This window comes from Ranitomeya imitator, chromosome 2 (genome assembly GCF_032444005.1).
Source record: "Ranitomeya imitator isolate aRanImi1 chromosome 2, aRanImi1.pri, whole genome shotgun sequence".
In the NCBI taxonomy this organism is placed as follows: domain Eukaryota; kingdom Metazoa; phylum Chordata; class Amphibia; order Anura; family Dendrobatidae; genus Ranitomeya; species Ranitomeya imitator.
Genome location: NC_091283.1, coordinates 67,014,340 through 67,029,634, shown reverse-complemented (window position 1 = coordinate 67,029,634; position 15,295 = coordinate 67,014,340). Strand labels below are relative to the sequence as shown.

The following is a 15,295-nucleotide window of genomic DNA, read 5'->3' as shown; positions in this document are numbered from 1 at the left end:
AAGGGAGATTAATATTGGCCTCTGGGCTTGTGTGCCAGTTGTGAGCGTGCCATCTGTGCCAGTCCTGAGCGTGCCATCTCTCTCACAAATAGTGGGCCATAGAAAGCCTATTTAAATATTTTTTTGGTTTTATAAATTCTCCCAGAAAAAAAGGGAGATTAATATTGGCCTCTGGGCTTCTGTGCCAGTCCTGAGCGTGCCATCTGTGCCAGTCCTGAGCGTCCCATCTCTCTCACAAATAGTGGGCCATAGAAAGCCTATTTTATTTTTTTTTTGGGTTTTAGAAATTCTCCCTGGAAAAAAAAAGGGAGATTAATATTGCCCTTTGGGCTTGTGTGCCAGTACTAAGCGTTCCATCTCTCTCTCTCTCTCAGTCAGTGGGCCATAGAACGCCTATTTTTGGTTTTATTTGTTTTCTAAATTCTCCCTGAAAAAATCATTTTATTTTATTTGGTTTCTAAATTCTTCCTGATAAAATCATATTTTTTTTATTATTTTTATTTCTAAAGTCTCCCTGAAAAAAAAAAAAAAAAAACAACCAAAAAAACAGTGGGAGATTAATATTGGCCTTTCTGCTTGTGTGCCAGTCTTGACTCCTGGGTGTGCCATCTCTCTCTCTCTCTCTCTCTCTCTCTCTCTCTCTCTCTCCAATTGTGGTCCATAGAAAGCCTATATTTTTTTTCCTTGATTTGGGTTCTAAAATCTACCAGAGAAAATAACTACATCAATCATTGGTAGAAAAATATTGGCCTCTGGGTTTGTGTGCCACTCCTGACTCCTGTGTGCGTCATCTCTCAGTCAGTGGGCCATAGAACGCCTATTTTTGGTTTTATTTGTTTTCTAAATTCTCCCTGAAAAAATCATTTTATTTTATTTGGTTTCTAAATTCTTCCTGATAAAATCATATTTTTTTTATTATTTTTTTTTCTAAAGTCTCCCTGAAAAAAAAAAAAAAAAACAGTGGGAGATTAATATTGGCCTTTCTGCTTGTGTGCCAGTCTTGACTCCTGGGTGCGTCATCTCTCAGTCAGTGGGCCATAGAACGCCTATTTTTGGTTTTATTTGTTTTATAAATTCTCCCTGAAAAAATCATTTTATTTTATTTGGTTTCTAAATTCTTCCTGATAAAATCATATTTTTTTTATTATTTTTTTTTCTAAAGTCTCCCTGAAAAAAAAAAAAAAAAAACAACCAAAAAAAACAGTGGGAGATTAATATTGGCCTTTCTGCTTGTGTGCCAGTCTTGACTCCTGGGTGTGCCATCTCTCTCTCTCTCTCTCTCTCTCTCTCTCTCTCTCTCTCTCTCTCTCCAATTGTGGTCCATAGAAAGCCTATATTTTTTTTCCTTGATTTGGGTTCTAAAATCTACCAGAGAAAATAACTACATCAATCATTGGTAGAAAAATATTGGCCTCTGGGTTTGTGTGCCACTCCTGACTCCTGTGTGCGTCATCTCTCAGTCAGTGGGCCATAGAACGCCTATTTTTGTTTTTATTTGTTTTATAAATTCTCCCTGAAAAAATCATTTTATTTTATTTGGTTTCTAAATTCTTCCTGATAAAATCATATTTTTTTTATTATTTTTTTTTCTAAAGTCTCCCTGAAAAAAAAAAAAAAAAAAAAAAAAAAAAAAAAACAGTGGGAGATTAATATTGGCCTTTCTGCTTGTGTGCCAGTCTTGACTCCTGGGTGTGCCATCTCTCTCTCTCTCTCCAATTGTGGTCCATAGAAAGCCTACATTTTTTTTCCTTGATTTGGGTTCCAAAATCTACCAGAGAAAATAACTCCATCAATCATTGGTAGAAAAATATTGGCCTCTGGGCTTGTGTGCCACTCCTGATTCCTGTGTGCGTCATCTCTCACTCAGTGGCCCATAGAAAGCATATAGTTTGTTACATTTGTTTTCTAAATTCTCCCTGCAAAAATCTATTTTTTTTTTTTTGGGGAGTTTCTAAAGTGTTCCTGAAAAAAATAAAAATAAAAAAAAAATAATAGTGTGACATTAATATTAACATTTGTGCTTCAGTGACAGTCCTGCGTGTGGGGCATCTCTCTAATTTGCAGCCACCAAAAAAAGAGTGTGTAACATTGGGCCTGATTTTCGCTGTGGTCTCACCAACCTGTAAAGGGGTAGCTAAATCATACTGAAGTTATAGCTCACCGTGTAAGTTGTGTGACTGCAACAAATAACGTTAGTTTGGTTACGTTTTTAAAACAATGAGGAAGTCTAGTGGAAGAGGTCGTGGCCGGGGGCGTTCATTGTCAGCTGGTAATGAGGGTAGTGGTAGTGGTGGAGCATCAGGTGGTCGTGGGGGAAAAAATATTGCACCTAAGTCTGGAGCTGTGGAGCCAGGTTCGTCGTCCGGCTACACAAGGCCTCGAACGCTCCCTTTTCTGGGATTAGGAAAACCGCTTTTAAAGCCGGAGCAGCAAGAGCAAGTTTTGGCTTATCTTGCTGACTCAGCCTCTAGCTCTTTTGCCTCATCTCGTGAAACTGGTAAAAGTAAAAGCAGCGCGTCGTTAGTGGATGTTCACGGTCAGGGACAAGTCACTTCCTTGTCCTCTTCAGCAAAAACAACAACAGAGAAGAATGCAGCAGGCGACACAACGGGTTACTCCATGGAGCTCTTTACACATACCGTCCCTGGCTTAGAAAGTGAAGCAGTTAACAGTCCATGCCCATTACAAATTGAATCTGACATGGAGTGCACTGACGCACAGCCACAGCCAGACTACTATGCTGGTCCTTTGACTCAGACCACAACATTGCCCTCGCAGGGTGCTGATCAAGAATCAGACCCTGATGAGACTATGTTGCCCCATCACGAACGCTATACCACCGAACGACACGGTGACACAGACGAAGTTGCGCAGGAGGTACAAGAAGAGTTATTAGATGACCCAGTTCTTGACCCCGATTGGCAGCCATTGGGGGAACAGGGTGCAGGCGGCAGCAGTTCTGAAGCAGAGGAGGAGGAGGGGCCGCAGCAGGCATCAACATCGCCACAGGTTCCATCTGCCGGGCCCGTATCTTGCCCAAAACGCGTGGCAAAGCCAAAACCTGGTGGAGGACAGCGTGGCCATCCGGTTAAAGCTCAGTCTGCAATGCCTGAAAAGGTATCCGATGCTAGAAAGAGTGCAGTCTGGCATTTTTTTAAACAACATCCAATTGATCAGCGCAAAGTCATCTGTCAAAAATGTTCTACTTCCTTAAGCAGAGGTCAGAATCTGAAAAGTCTCAATACTAGTTGCATGCATAGACATTTAACCACCATGCATTTGAAAGCTTGGACTAACTACCAAACGTCCCTTAAGGTTGTTGCACCCTCGGCCAATGAAGCTAGTCATCAACGCAACATCCCTTCCGGCAGTGTAGGACCACCATTTAGCGCACCACCTGCTGTATCTGTGCAGGTATCTTTGCCAGGCCAAAGCAGTCAGGGTCAGGGAATCACCAGTTTCGTAGTAGGAAACACTGCATCTAGGGCACCGGCGGCAACAATACCATCTCCCACCGTCTCTCAGTCTGCCATGTCCACCGGCACCCCCGCTAGTTCCACGATCTCCAGCTCTCCAGTCCAGCTCACCCTACATGAGACTATGGTTAGAAAAAGGAAATACTTAGCCTCGCATCCGCGTACACAGGGTTTGAACGCCCACATAGCTAGACTAATCTCGTTAGAGATGATGCCCTACCGGTTAGTTGAAAGCGAAGCTTTCAAAGACCTGATGGACTACGCTGTACCACGCTACGAGCTACCCAGTCGACACTTTTTTTCCAGAAAAGCCATCCCAGCCCTCCACCAGCATGTTAAAGAGCGCATCGTCCATGCACTCAGGCAATCTGTGAGCACAAAGGTGCACCTGACAACAGATGCATGGACCAGTAGGCATGGCCAGGGACGTTACGTGTCCATCACGGCACACTGGGTAAATGTGGTGGATTCAGGGTCCACAGGGGACAGCAAGTTTGGGACAGTTCTGCCTAGCCCACGGTCTAGTAAACAGTTGTCTGTAGCCGTTCGCACCCCCTCCTCCTCCTCCTCCTCGTCCTCCTGCAGAAGCAAGAGCTCGTCCACAGACCGCAGTCGCACAAACACTCCATCCGCACCTGCCACTGTTGCACACCAGGTCTCCCATTATGGGGCAGCTACTGGCATACGTCAGCAGGCTGTATTGGCTATGAAGTGTTTGGGCGACAATAGACACACCGCGGAAGTTCTGTCCGAGTTCTTGCAGCAAGAAACGCAGTCGTGGCTGGGCACTGTAGATCTTGAGGCAGGCAAGGTAGTGAGTGATAACGGAAGGAATTTCATGGCTGCCATCTCCCTTTCCCAACTGAAACACATTCCTTGCCTGGCTCACACCTTAAACCTGGTGGTGCAGTGCTTCCTGAAAAGTTATCCGGGGTTATCCGACCTGCTCCTCAAAGTGCGTGGACTTTGCGCACATATCCGCCGTTCGCCTGTACACTCCAGCCGTATGCAGACCTATCAGCGTTCTTTGAACCTTCCCCAGCATCGCCTAATCATAGACGTTGCAACAAGGTGGAACTCAACACTGCACATGCTTCAGAGACTGTGCGAACAGAGGCGGGCTGTTATGTTTTTGTGGGAGGATACACATACACGGGCAGGCAGTAGGATGGCAGACATGGAGTTGTCAGGTGTGCAGTGGTCGAAGATTCAAGACATGTGTCAAGTCCTTCAGTGTTTTGAGGAATGCACACGGCTGGTTAGTGCAGACAACGCCATAATAAGCATGAGCATCCCCCTAATGCGTCTGCTGATGCAAAGTTTGACGCACATAAAGGATCAGGCGTCTGCACCAGAGGAAGAGGAAAGCCTTGATGACAGTCAGCGATTGTCTGGTCAGGGCAGTGTACATGACGAGGTACCGGGCGAAGAGGAGGTGGAGGATGAGGAGGATGATGGGGATGAGTATATTTTTAATGAGGAAGCTTTCCCGGGGGCACGGGAAATTGGTGGCGTGGCAAGGCCGGGTTCAGGTTTTTTGAGGGACACAAGTGACGTAGATTTGCCTGCAACTGCCCCTCAACCAAGCACAACCGCAGATTTGACAACGGGAACTTTGGCCCACATGGCGGATTATGCCTTGCGTATCCTCAAAAGGGACACACGCATTACAAAAATGATGAACGATGACGATTACTGGTTGGCCTGCCTCCTTGATCCTCGCTATAAAGGCAAATTGCAAAATATTATGCCACATGAGAACTTGGAACTAATATTAGCAACAAAACAATCAACTCTTGTTGACCGTTTGCTTCTGGCATTCCCTGCACACAGCGCCCGTGATCGTTCTCACACGAGCTCCAGGGGCCAGCAGACCAGAGGTGTTAGAGGGGCAGAAATCAGAAGTGGCGTTGGACAGAGGGGTTTTCTGACCAGGTTGTGGAGTGATTTTTCTATGACCGCAGACAGGACAGGTACTGCAGCATCAATTCAAAGTGACAGGAGACAACATTTGTCCAGTATGGTTACAAACTATTTTTCATCCCTTATCGACGTTCTCCCTCAACCGTCATTCCCATTTGATTACTGGGCATCCAAATTAGACACCTGGCCAGAATTGGCAGAATATGCATTGCAGGAGCTTGCTTGCCCGGCAGCTAGTGTCCTATCAGAAAGAGTATTCAGTGCTGCAGGTTCAATACTAACAGAAAAAAGGACTCGTCTGGCTACCCAAAATGTAGATGATCTAACCTTCATTAAAATGAACCACAACTGGATTTCAAAATCTTTTGCCCCACCCTGCCCGGCTGACACCTAGCTTTCCTATGAAAAGGTCTTGCCTGTGGACTATTCTGAATGACTTTTCCAATCTCGTAATTTTCTTCACCTGATTGTCCAGCATACGACATGTTTCCACCTCACGAAATGGCCAAACTCCCCACACGGGGCCGTGCTATCGCCACTTTGCGCTTGGACCCTTGAGAGTGCTGTTTGTCTGAAGAGGTGGGTGTGGCCGCTTTTGGTCGACGGCACTGCCACTGGGTCCCTCATAGTACAATAAAGTGTCTCTGGCGGTGGTGGTGCGCACCCAACGTCAGACACACCGTTGTAATATGAGGGGCCCTGTGCCTGTACCGCCGGCCACAAGACAGTTCCCCCCCCCAGCTCAAACAGTGCTCTACCACTAGCAAAATTATCTCTCACAGCTTCACCAATGTGTAGTCTAGCCGCTGACATCCTTCAATGCCTGGCACTGACAATACCATTGTTTTGACATTTTTGTTATGTTAGGCCTTCGAAGCCTGTCTGCGGTCCCTTCTTTCTACAACTACTACACTGACCAGGCCACTGCTGGCCGTGTTACCCTGGAACCAATTTAAAAGTGCCTACAGTCAGCCCAATTTTGTTATGTTAGGCCTTCGAAGACTGTCTGCCGTCACTCCTTCCACTAGACTTCCACTGACCATACACTGCTGCCCATGTACCCCTGGAACCAATTTAAAGTGCCTACAGCCAGCCCAATTTTGTTATGTTAGGCCTTGGAAGCCTGTCTGCGGTCACTCCTTCCACTAGACTTCCACTGACCAGACCACTGCTGCCCGTGTACCCCTGGAACCAATTTAAAAGTGCCTACAGCCAGCCCAAGTTTGTTATGTTAGGCCTTGGAAGCCTGTCTGCGGTCACTCCTTCCACTAGACTTCCACTGACCAGACCACTGCTGCCCGTGTACCCCTGGAACCAATTTAAAAGTGCCTACAGCCAGCCCAAGTTTGTTATGTTAGGCCTTCTAAGCCTGTCTGCGGTCCATTCTTTCAACTACTACTACACTGACCAGGTCACTGCTGCCCGTGTACCCCTGGAACCAATTTAAAATTGCCTACAGCCAGCCCAATTTTTTTATTTTAGGCCTTCGATGCCTGTCTGCGGTCCATTCTTTCAACTACTACTACACTGACCAGGTCACTGCTGTCCGTGTACCCCTGGAACCAATTTAAAATTGCCTACAGCCATGTGTTATTATTTTAGGCCTTCGATGCCTGTCTGCGGTCACTCCTTCCACTAGGCCTCCACTGACCACACCACTGCTGTCCGTGTACCCCTGGAACCAATTAAAAATTGCCTACAGCCATGTGTTATTATTTTAGGCATTCGATGCCTGTCTGCGGTCCATTTTTTCAACTACTACTACACTGACCAGGTCACTGCTGCCCGTGTACCCCTGGAACCAATTTAAAATTGCCTACAGCCATGTGTTATTATTTTAGGCCTTCGATGCCTGTCTGCGGTCACTCCTTCCACTAGGCCTCCACTGACCACACCACTGCTGTCCGTGTACCCCTGGAACCAATTTAAAATTGCCTACAGCCAGCCCAATTTTTTTATTTTAGGCCTTCGATGCCTGTCTGCGGTCCATTCTTTCAACTACTACTACACTGACCAGGTCACTGCTGTCCGTGTACCACTGGAACCAATTTAAAATTGCCTACAGCCATGTGTTATTATTTTAGGCATTCGATGCCTGTCTGCGGTCCATTTTTTCAACTACTACTACACTGACCAGGTCACTGCTGCCCGTGTACCCCTGGAACCAATTTAAAATTGCCTACAGCCATGTGTTATTATTTTAGGCCTTCGATGCCTGTCTGCGGTCACTCCTTCCACTAGGCCTCCACTGACCACACCACTGCTGTCCGTGTACCCCTGGAACCAATTTAAAATTGCCTACAGCCAGCCCAATTTTTTTATTTTAGGCCTTCGATGCCTGTCTGCGGTCCATTCTTTCAACTACTACTACACTGACCAGGTCACTGCTGCCCGTGTACCCCTGGAACCAATTTAAAATTGCCTACAGCCATGTGTTATTATTTTAGGCATTCGATGCCTGTCTGCGGTCCATTTTTTCAACTACTACTACACTGACCAGGTCACTGCTGCCCGTGTACCCCGGGAACCAATTTAAAATTGCCTACAGCCATGTGTTATTATTTTAGGCCTTCGATGCCTGTCTGCGGTCACTCCTTCCACTAGGCCTCCACTGACCACACCACTGCTGTCCGTGTACCCCTGGAACCAATTTAAAATTGCCTACAGCCATGTGTTATTATTTTAGGCCTTCGATGCCTGTCTGCGGTCACTCCTTCCACTAGGCCTCCACTGACCACACCACTGCTGTCCGTGTACCCCTGGAACCAATTTAAAATTGCCTACAGCCATGTGTTATTATTTTAGGCATTCGATGCCTGTCTGCGGTCCATTTTTTCAACTACTACTACACTGACCAGGTCACTGCTGCCCGTGTACCCCTGGAACCAATTTAAAATTGCCTACAGCCATGTGTTATTATTTTAGGCCTTCGATGCCTGTCTGCGGTCACTCCTTCCACTAGGCCTCCACTGACCACACCACTGCTGTCCGTGTACCCCTGGAACCAATTTAAAATTGCCTACAGCCAGCCCAATTTTTTTATTTTAGGCCTTCGATGCCTGTCTGCGGTCCATTCTTTCAACTACTACTACACTGACCAGGTCACTGCTGTCCGTGTACCCCTGGAACCAATTTAAAATTGCCTACAGCCATGTGTTATTATTTTAGGCATTCGATGCCTGTCTGCGGTCCATTTTTTCAACTACTACTACACTGACCAGGTCACTGCTGCCCGTGTACCCCTGGAACCAATTTAAAATTGCCTACAGCCATGTGTTATTATTTTAGGCCTTCGATGCCTGTCTGCGGTCACTCCTTCCACTAGGCCTCCACTGACCACACCACTGCTGTCCGTGTACCCCTGGAACCAATTTAAAATTGCCTACAGCCAGCCCAATTTTTTTATTTTAGGCCTTCGATGCCTGTCTGCGGTCCATTCTTTCAACTACTACTACACTGACCAGGTCACTGCTGCCCGTGTACCCCTGGAACCAATTTAAAATTGCCTACAGCCATGTGTTATTATTTTAGGCATTCGATGCCTGTCTGCGGTCCATTTTTTCAACTACTACTACACTGACCAGGTCACTGCTGCCCGTGTACCCCGGGAACCAATTTAAAATTGCCTACAGCCATGTGTTATTATTTTAGGCCTTCGATGCCTGTCTGCGGTCACTCCTTCCACTAGGCCTCCACTGACCACACCACTGCTGTCCGTGTACCCCTGGAACCAATTTAAAATTGCCTACAGCCATGTGTTATTATTTTAGGCCTTCGATGCCTGTCTGCGGTCACTCCTTCCACTAGGCCTCCACTGACCACACCACTGCTGTCCGTGTACCCCTGGAACCAATTTAAAATTGCCTACAGCCATGTGTTATTATTTTAGGCATTCGATGCCTGTCTGCGGTCCATTTTTTCAACTACTACTACACTGACCAGGTCACTGCTGCCCGTGTACCCCTGGAACCAATTTAAAATTGCCTACAGCCATGTGTTATTATTTTAGGCCTTCGATGCCTGTCTGCGGTCACTCCTTCCACTAGGCCTCCACTGACCACACCACTGCTGTCCGTGTACCCCTGGAACCAATTTAAAATTGCCTACAGCCAGCCCAATTTTTTTATTTTAGGCCTTCGATGCCTGTCTGCGGTCCATTCTTTCAACTACTACTACACTGACCAGGTCACTGCTGCCCGTGTACCCCTGGAACCAATTTAAAATTGCCTACAGCCATGTGTTATTATTTTAGGCATTCGATGCCTGTCTGCGGTCCATTTTTTCAACTACTACTACACTGACCAGGTCACTGCTGCCCGTGTACCCCGGGAACCAATTTAAAATTGCCTACAGCCATGTGTTATTATTTTAGGCCTTCGATGCCTGTCTGCGGTCACTCCTTCCACTAGGCCTCCACTGACCACACCACTGCTGTCCGTGTACCCCTGGAACCAATTTAAAATTGCCTACAGCCATGTGTTATTATTTTAGGCCTTCGATGCCTGTCTGCGGTCCATTCTTTCAACTACTACTACACTGACCAGGGCACTGTTGGCCGTGTACCCCTGGAACCAACATCAGAAAATATAAAAATAAGTATTTTGCTTATAAAAAAGAAAATACTGGTGAGATATCAAATGCAGACATTTTAACATTAAAAACAAACACACAACTAAAATCTGGTACAGTACTAAAAATGGCCACCAGCTACAATTACTTTCTCCTGCAAGTAGTTAACTGAAAGTTTTTTTAAATTGAAAACACACATATGGCATCCACCGAGTGTTGTCCTGTCGCGTCTTCTTTATATTATTGCCGAGAAGATGCAAAATAATGAAAATAATAAAATCATTAATTACCAAAATAATAGAGAAAGTCAACACCACATTGCAAATAAACATTCATTCCAAATAAAGAAGCAGGGCGCGTCCGAGGGTGAGTATATACCTAATAAGAATATAATCACCCTCGGACGCGCAATGCTTATTTCCAACAGCCTTCCTTCCTAAGAATCAGCCCTTCCGTCGTGTAGAGAGACGTTGTGTTACACTCCAAGGTGTTCCCCAGGTTGCCTTTCCTGAGCTTCGATCTTCCGGCTCTCGTTTAGTAGTTCTTGGAAACTACTCTGCATTAGGCCTTCAAATTGGGTATGGGGTGTAGAGAGATGGTGTGTTCCACTCCAAGGTGTTCCCCAGGTTGCCTTTCCTGAGCTTCGATCTTCCGGCTCTCGTTTAGTAGTTGTTGGAAACTACGCTGCATTAGGCCTTCAAATTGGGTATGGGGTGTAGCGAGAGGGTGTGTTACACTCCAAGGTGTTCCCCAGGTTGCCTTTCCTGAGCTTCGATCTTCCGGCTCTCGTTTAGTAGTTCTTGGAAACTACACTGCATTAGGCCTTCAAATTGGGTATGGGGTGTAGAGAGAGGGTGTGTTACACTCCAAGGTGTTCCCCAGGTTGCCTTTCCTGAGCTTCGATATTCCGGCTCTCGTTTAGTAGTTGTCGGAAACTACGCTGCATTAGGCCTACAAATTGGGTATGGGGCGTAGAGAGAGGGTGTGTTACACTCCAAGGTGTTCCCCAGGTTGCCTTTCCTGAGCTTCGATATTCCGGCTCTCGTTTAGTAGTTGTCGGAAACTACGCTGCATTAGGCCTACAAATTGGGTATGGGGTGTAGAGAGAGGGTGTGTTACACTCCAAGGTGTTCCCCAGGTTGCCTTTCCTGAGCTTCGATCTTCATGCTCTCGTTTAGTAGTTGTCGGAAACTACGCTGCATTAGGCCTACAAATTGGGTATGGGGTGTAGAGAGAGGGTTTGTTACACTCCAAGGTGTTCCCCAGGTTGCCTTTCCTGAGCTTCGATCTTCCGGCTCTCGTTTAGTAGTTGTTGGAAACTACGCTGCATTAGGCCTTCAAATTGGGTATGGGGTGTAGCGAGAGGGTGTGTTACACTCCAAGGTGTTCCCCAGGTTGCCTTTCCTGAGCTTCGATCTTCCGGCTCTCGTTTAGTAGTTCTTGGAAACTACACTGCATTAGACCTTCAAATTGGGTATGGGGTGTAGAGAGAGGGTGTGTTACACTCTAAGGTGTTCCCCAGGTTTCCTTGCCATTGCTTCGGTCTTCCGACTCTCGTTTAGTAGTTGTAGAAAAGTACACTGCATTAGGCCATACAAAATGGGTATGGGGTGGAGAGAGATGGTGTGTTACACTCCAAGGTGTTCCCCAGGTTGCCTTTCCTGAGCTTCTATCTTCAGGCTCTCATTAAATTGTGGTTAAATGGAACAACTGCATTTGGCGTACTAGTTGGTTTGGGGCCTACTATCGGTGTCTGCCACTCCTTGCTGTTCTCCTCCACTGAACAAAGCTGTGCCGCCTGTTTACTACGGTTGCCAATTTTGAACTGCATTTCGACTACTTACTGATTTGGCCCTACTCTCTGTGTCAGCCTCTCATTTAGCCCACTTTCTTCTTTGGGCCTATATCTGTGTTTCCACTTCATCGTGCCCATTGCCCAGCCAGTGATAGATGAGTCTGCTGGTACATTGACCCATAACGCAACATTCCCCGTGCACGCTACACAACAACATTGTGACCCTGCTGAAAGTCAGGTTGCTCTTCCCGCATACCATACCACCTTACACGGGGACAAAGAGGAAGGTGCAGATGAAAGTGCAGGTTCCTTCATCAGGTGGGGGGAGGAATACTAGTTGGCGACGTCACTGGCACAGGGCCTCTCATAGTACGCAAAAGTGTTGCTGCCGGTGGGAGGCGCCCCCGCCGTGCAAACACACCGCTGTACTTTGAGGGGCCCTGTGCCAGTGCCAATGCCAACGAGTGGGCCCCCCCTGCTTGCTCAGGTTCACAGCACTTGCAAAGTTGAAATACTTACCTCTCCCTGCTCCACTGCCGTGACGTGGTCCAGATTTCCTGGGCCCACTAATTACTTGAACCAGCCCTACCCCCCACAACTTTAGCCAAATGACCCCCAATTTCAAATGCCTTCCAATTATTATAAGGTAAATTACGCTTGACAAGCTTCATTAAGAAGAATGGATGGTTTTGACATTAAAATGGCCACTCTAGGTGTTTTCCTGGCCCCCACTCACTGCCGACTATGCTGCCCCATTGACTTGCATTGGGTTTCGTGTTTCGGTCGATCCCGACTTTACGTCATAATCGGCCGATTTCACTCGACCCGACTTTGGACATAGTCGGGTTTCGCAAAACCCGGCTCGACTCTAAAAAGGTCAAGGTCGCTCAACTCTACTTTACATATTTCTATGAGACTGTCACGCTCAGGTCAGGAGAGTCGCAGCCGTCTGTGCATTAGCAGTCTGTTCTTGGACCGATTTGCATGGAAGTCTGCATGAGTCCTTACACTGTGCTAATTGTGTGGGACACACCCCATTGAATAGGAGAATGGTAACACTAAGTTGTTAATTTATTAATGAATTTATAGGTGGAATAACAGAAGAATGACACAATATATAAAATTTTAAGAAAAAATGCTGGGATCACAAGTATTTACCAAACTAGGTTTTAGGAGCGCTGATGGGTTATTTTTTGCCAAAGATAAAGGTATCAACATTGTTTATTATTAGTGATGAGTGAGTACACTCGTTGCTCGGGTTTTCCCGAGCACGCTCTAGTGATCTCCAAGTATTTGTTAGTGCTCGAAGATTTCGTTTTTGTTGACGCAGCTGCATGATTTACGGCTGCTAGCCAGCCTGAGTACATGTGGGGCTTGTCTGGTTTCTAGGGAATCCCCACATGTATTCAAGCTGTCTAGCAGCCATAAATCATGCAGCTACGTCAACAAAAACTAAAGCTCCGAACACTAACAAATGCTTGGAGACCACCCAAACATGCTCGGTAAACCCCGAGCAACGACTATACTCGCTCATCACTATTTATTATAACCATTCATTGTAAGTGGAAAATGTGGTCATATATTTGTTTCAGGTTTTTTACGACTTACCTATTGATATGGTCCACACAGCAGCAATCTTCATCATAGCTTTAGTGCGGGAATTGAAGCGGCTGTGCTCTATGGGGTTACGTATTGCTACATACCGATCGAGAGAGATTGCACAGAGATGCATGATAGATGCAGTCGAAAATAACACATCCAAGGAGATCCAAACAGGACACAGCTTCTGTGGCAGAGGCCAGACATAATCTGCAGGAAGACAGAAAATAAATAATCAAAGCCAATCATTATAAAAACTTTGCTCTCACCTATATCTTTCTTATACAATATTTACAATGTTTTGTTTTTTTTAATGTTCAATCCTTTTTAAAATATATATTATGTTATGAATATTGGTGTTTTCTTCTGTGTCCAAAGAGAAAATATAAATTTAGATTGAGAAACAAAACTTATGAAATTTAAACTATAATTAATATAATTTTAGCTACAATTAATATGATACATAAAGTTACTGTAATTACACAAATGAATATTCCTTAACAGGGACATTTTCCTCTAAGTATTTGAAAGAAATACATTTTAAAATTTCCTACAATAAGAGGTTGTTCACTTTATTTTAACAAATGTATCAGGAACAGTATTTTGCAGTACTTATTATTTTATGTCTATTACAGGTTCAGCACTTATTTTTGTAACAATTTGCAAAACAAGCAGCTTTTTCCACTAGAAAATTGCAGAAATGTGTAAAAGTGGAAAAAGATTCATTTTAAACTGTGCACAAAATGTATGAAAACATTTGATCTTTTGATGTATTTAACTCAAAACAGTCAGTGAACTAGACAAAAAAGAAAAGTGACCTTGAAAATGTAAGTAATGTCGGACTTTTATCTTTACCTTTATCAATCTTTCTTAAACTTAAGCATCGATTGATCATTTGCGTTTTTTTTTACACCTTTCTTTTTTTGTCTTGTGGTATTTGTTGATGTTTTTTGCATCAAATAATTCAAAATGGTGCACATGGGTCATGGTGAATTTTGTGCAATCTTCATAATGCTTTTTATTTTTGTCTTAAACCTTTTTTCAAACTTTTTAACTCAAAAAGTAAAAAGTTTTTTACTGGTGCTTTTTTCCCATTCATTTGAAAAAGGGTGAAAAATGCTGCAAAAGTGTTGAAAGAATTTACATGATGGGGATTTGTAAAATGCTTTGATGGTTCCAATCTGCAAGAAAAAAATAATTTCAGAAATTTCATTTACTGTGAAATGTTGCATTTTCTCAGTTTAGTTTTTTTTCACAGAAAAAAAAACTCTGTAAAAACATCTGAACAAGCCCCTAAAACTCAACAAAAAACAAACAAAAATGCAATAATAAATCAGTCTGTTAGTGTTCTTTTAGTTGTGAATCTGTAGTTTTTTCATGATCAAAGCAAAATTTACAATGACAATAAGATCGCTATTTTTTCTTTTTTTTAGACTAGCGACGAATTTATTAAGATGTAGGTAAAACATTGAGTCTATAATTAATCAAAAACAGTTTAGCATTACTGTTCTATAAAATAGAGATTAAAAGATTTCAATTGGAGCACACAGTTTAATCAGTAAATCCGCTTCTTTGAGGTTGGGCCAGTGACACACTGTAATACCATACTGGCCTCTCGAGTCCTGTAGAGGTTAAGTTTCAACATCCTGCAGAAACAAGACATTTCTGATAGAAGGAAGCTTCCAAGCTGTTTTACGGTAATAATAAACCAAGTTTAAAATCCTTTAATTCAGATTACAATTCTAGCTCGGTCACTTGTGCCAAGTCAGACATATCGATGCACCTTAGTAAAACAAAGGGTAAATAAGGGAGAAAACATAATTATATTTACCTTTAGAGATGGGCGAACCCGAAAAGTAAAGTTCAGAATCCGTACTCAACACCTACTGATTGGGCACGGACATTGAGCACACACCTCACTAGGAAATCCTTG

General features: G+C 44.5%; 1 protein-coding gene across 8 annotated transcripts in view; it reads right to left on the bottom strand.

Annotated features, from left to right (window-relative positions):
• HTR2C (5-hydroxytryptamine receptor 2C) overlaps window positions 1-15,295 on the bottom strand; it is an 834,275-nt gene that overhangs the window by 23,260 nt on the left and 795,720 nt on the right. For 6 of the 8 annotated variants that reach the window (XM_069746901.1, XM_069746897.1, XM_069746896.1 and 3 more), the window contains one exon: window positions 13,372-13,572. In XM_069746901.1, coding sequence (XP_069603002.1) covers window positions 13,372-13,572 — 201 coding nt within the window. Of the gene's footprint in view, window positions 1-13,371; window positions 13,573-14,217; window positions 14,544-15,295 lie in introns of all 8 variants that reach the window. The other 2 variants (XM_069746902.1, XM_069746904.1) reach the window with 1 other exon arrangement.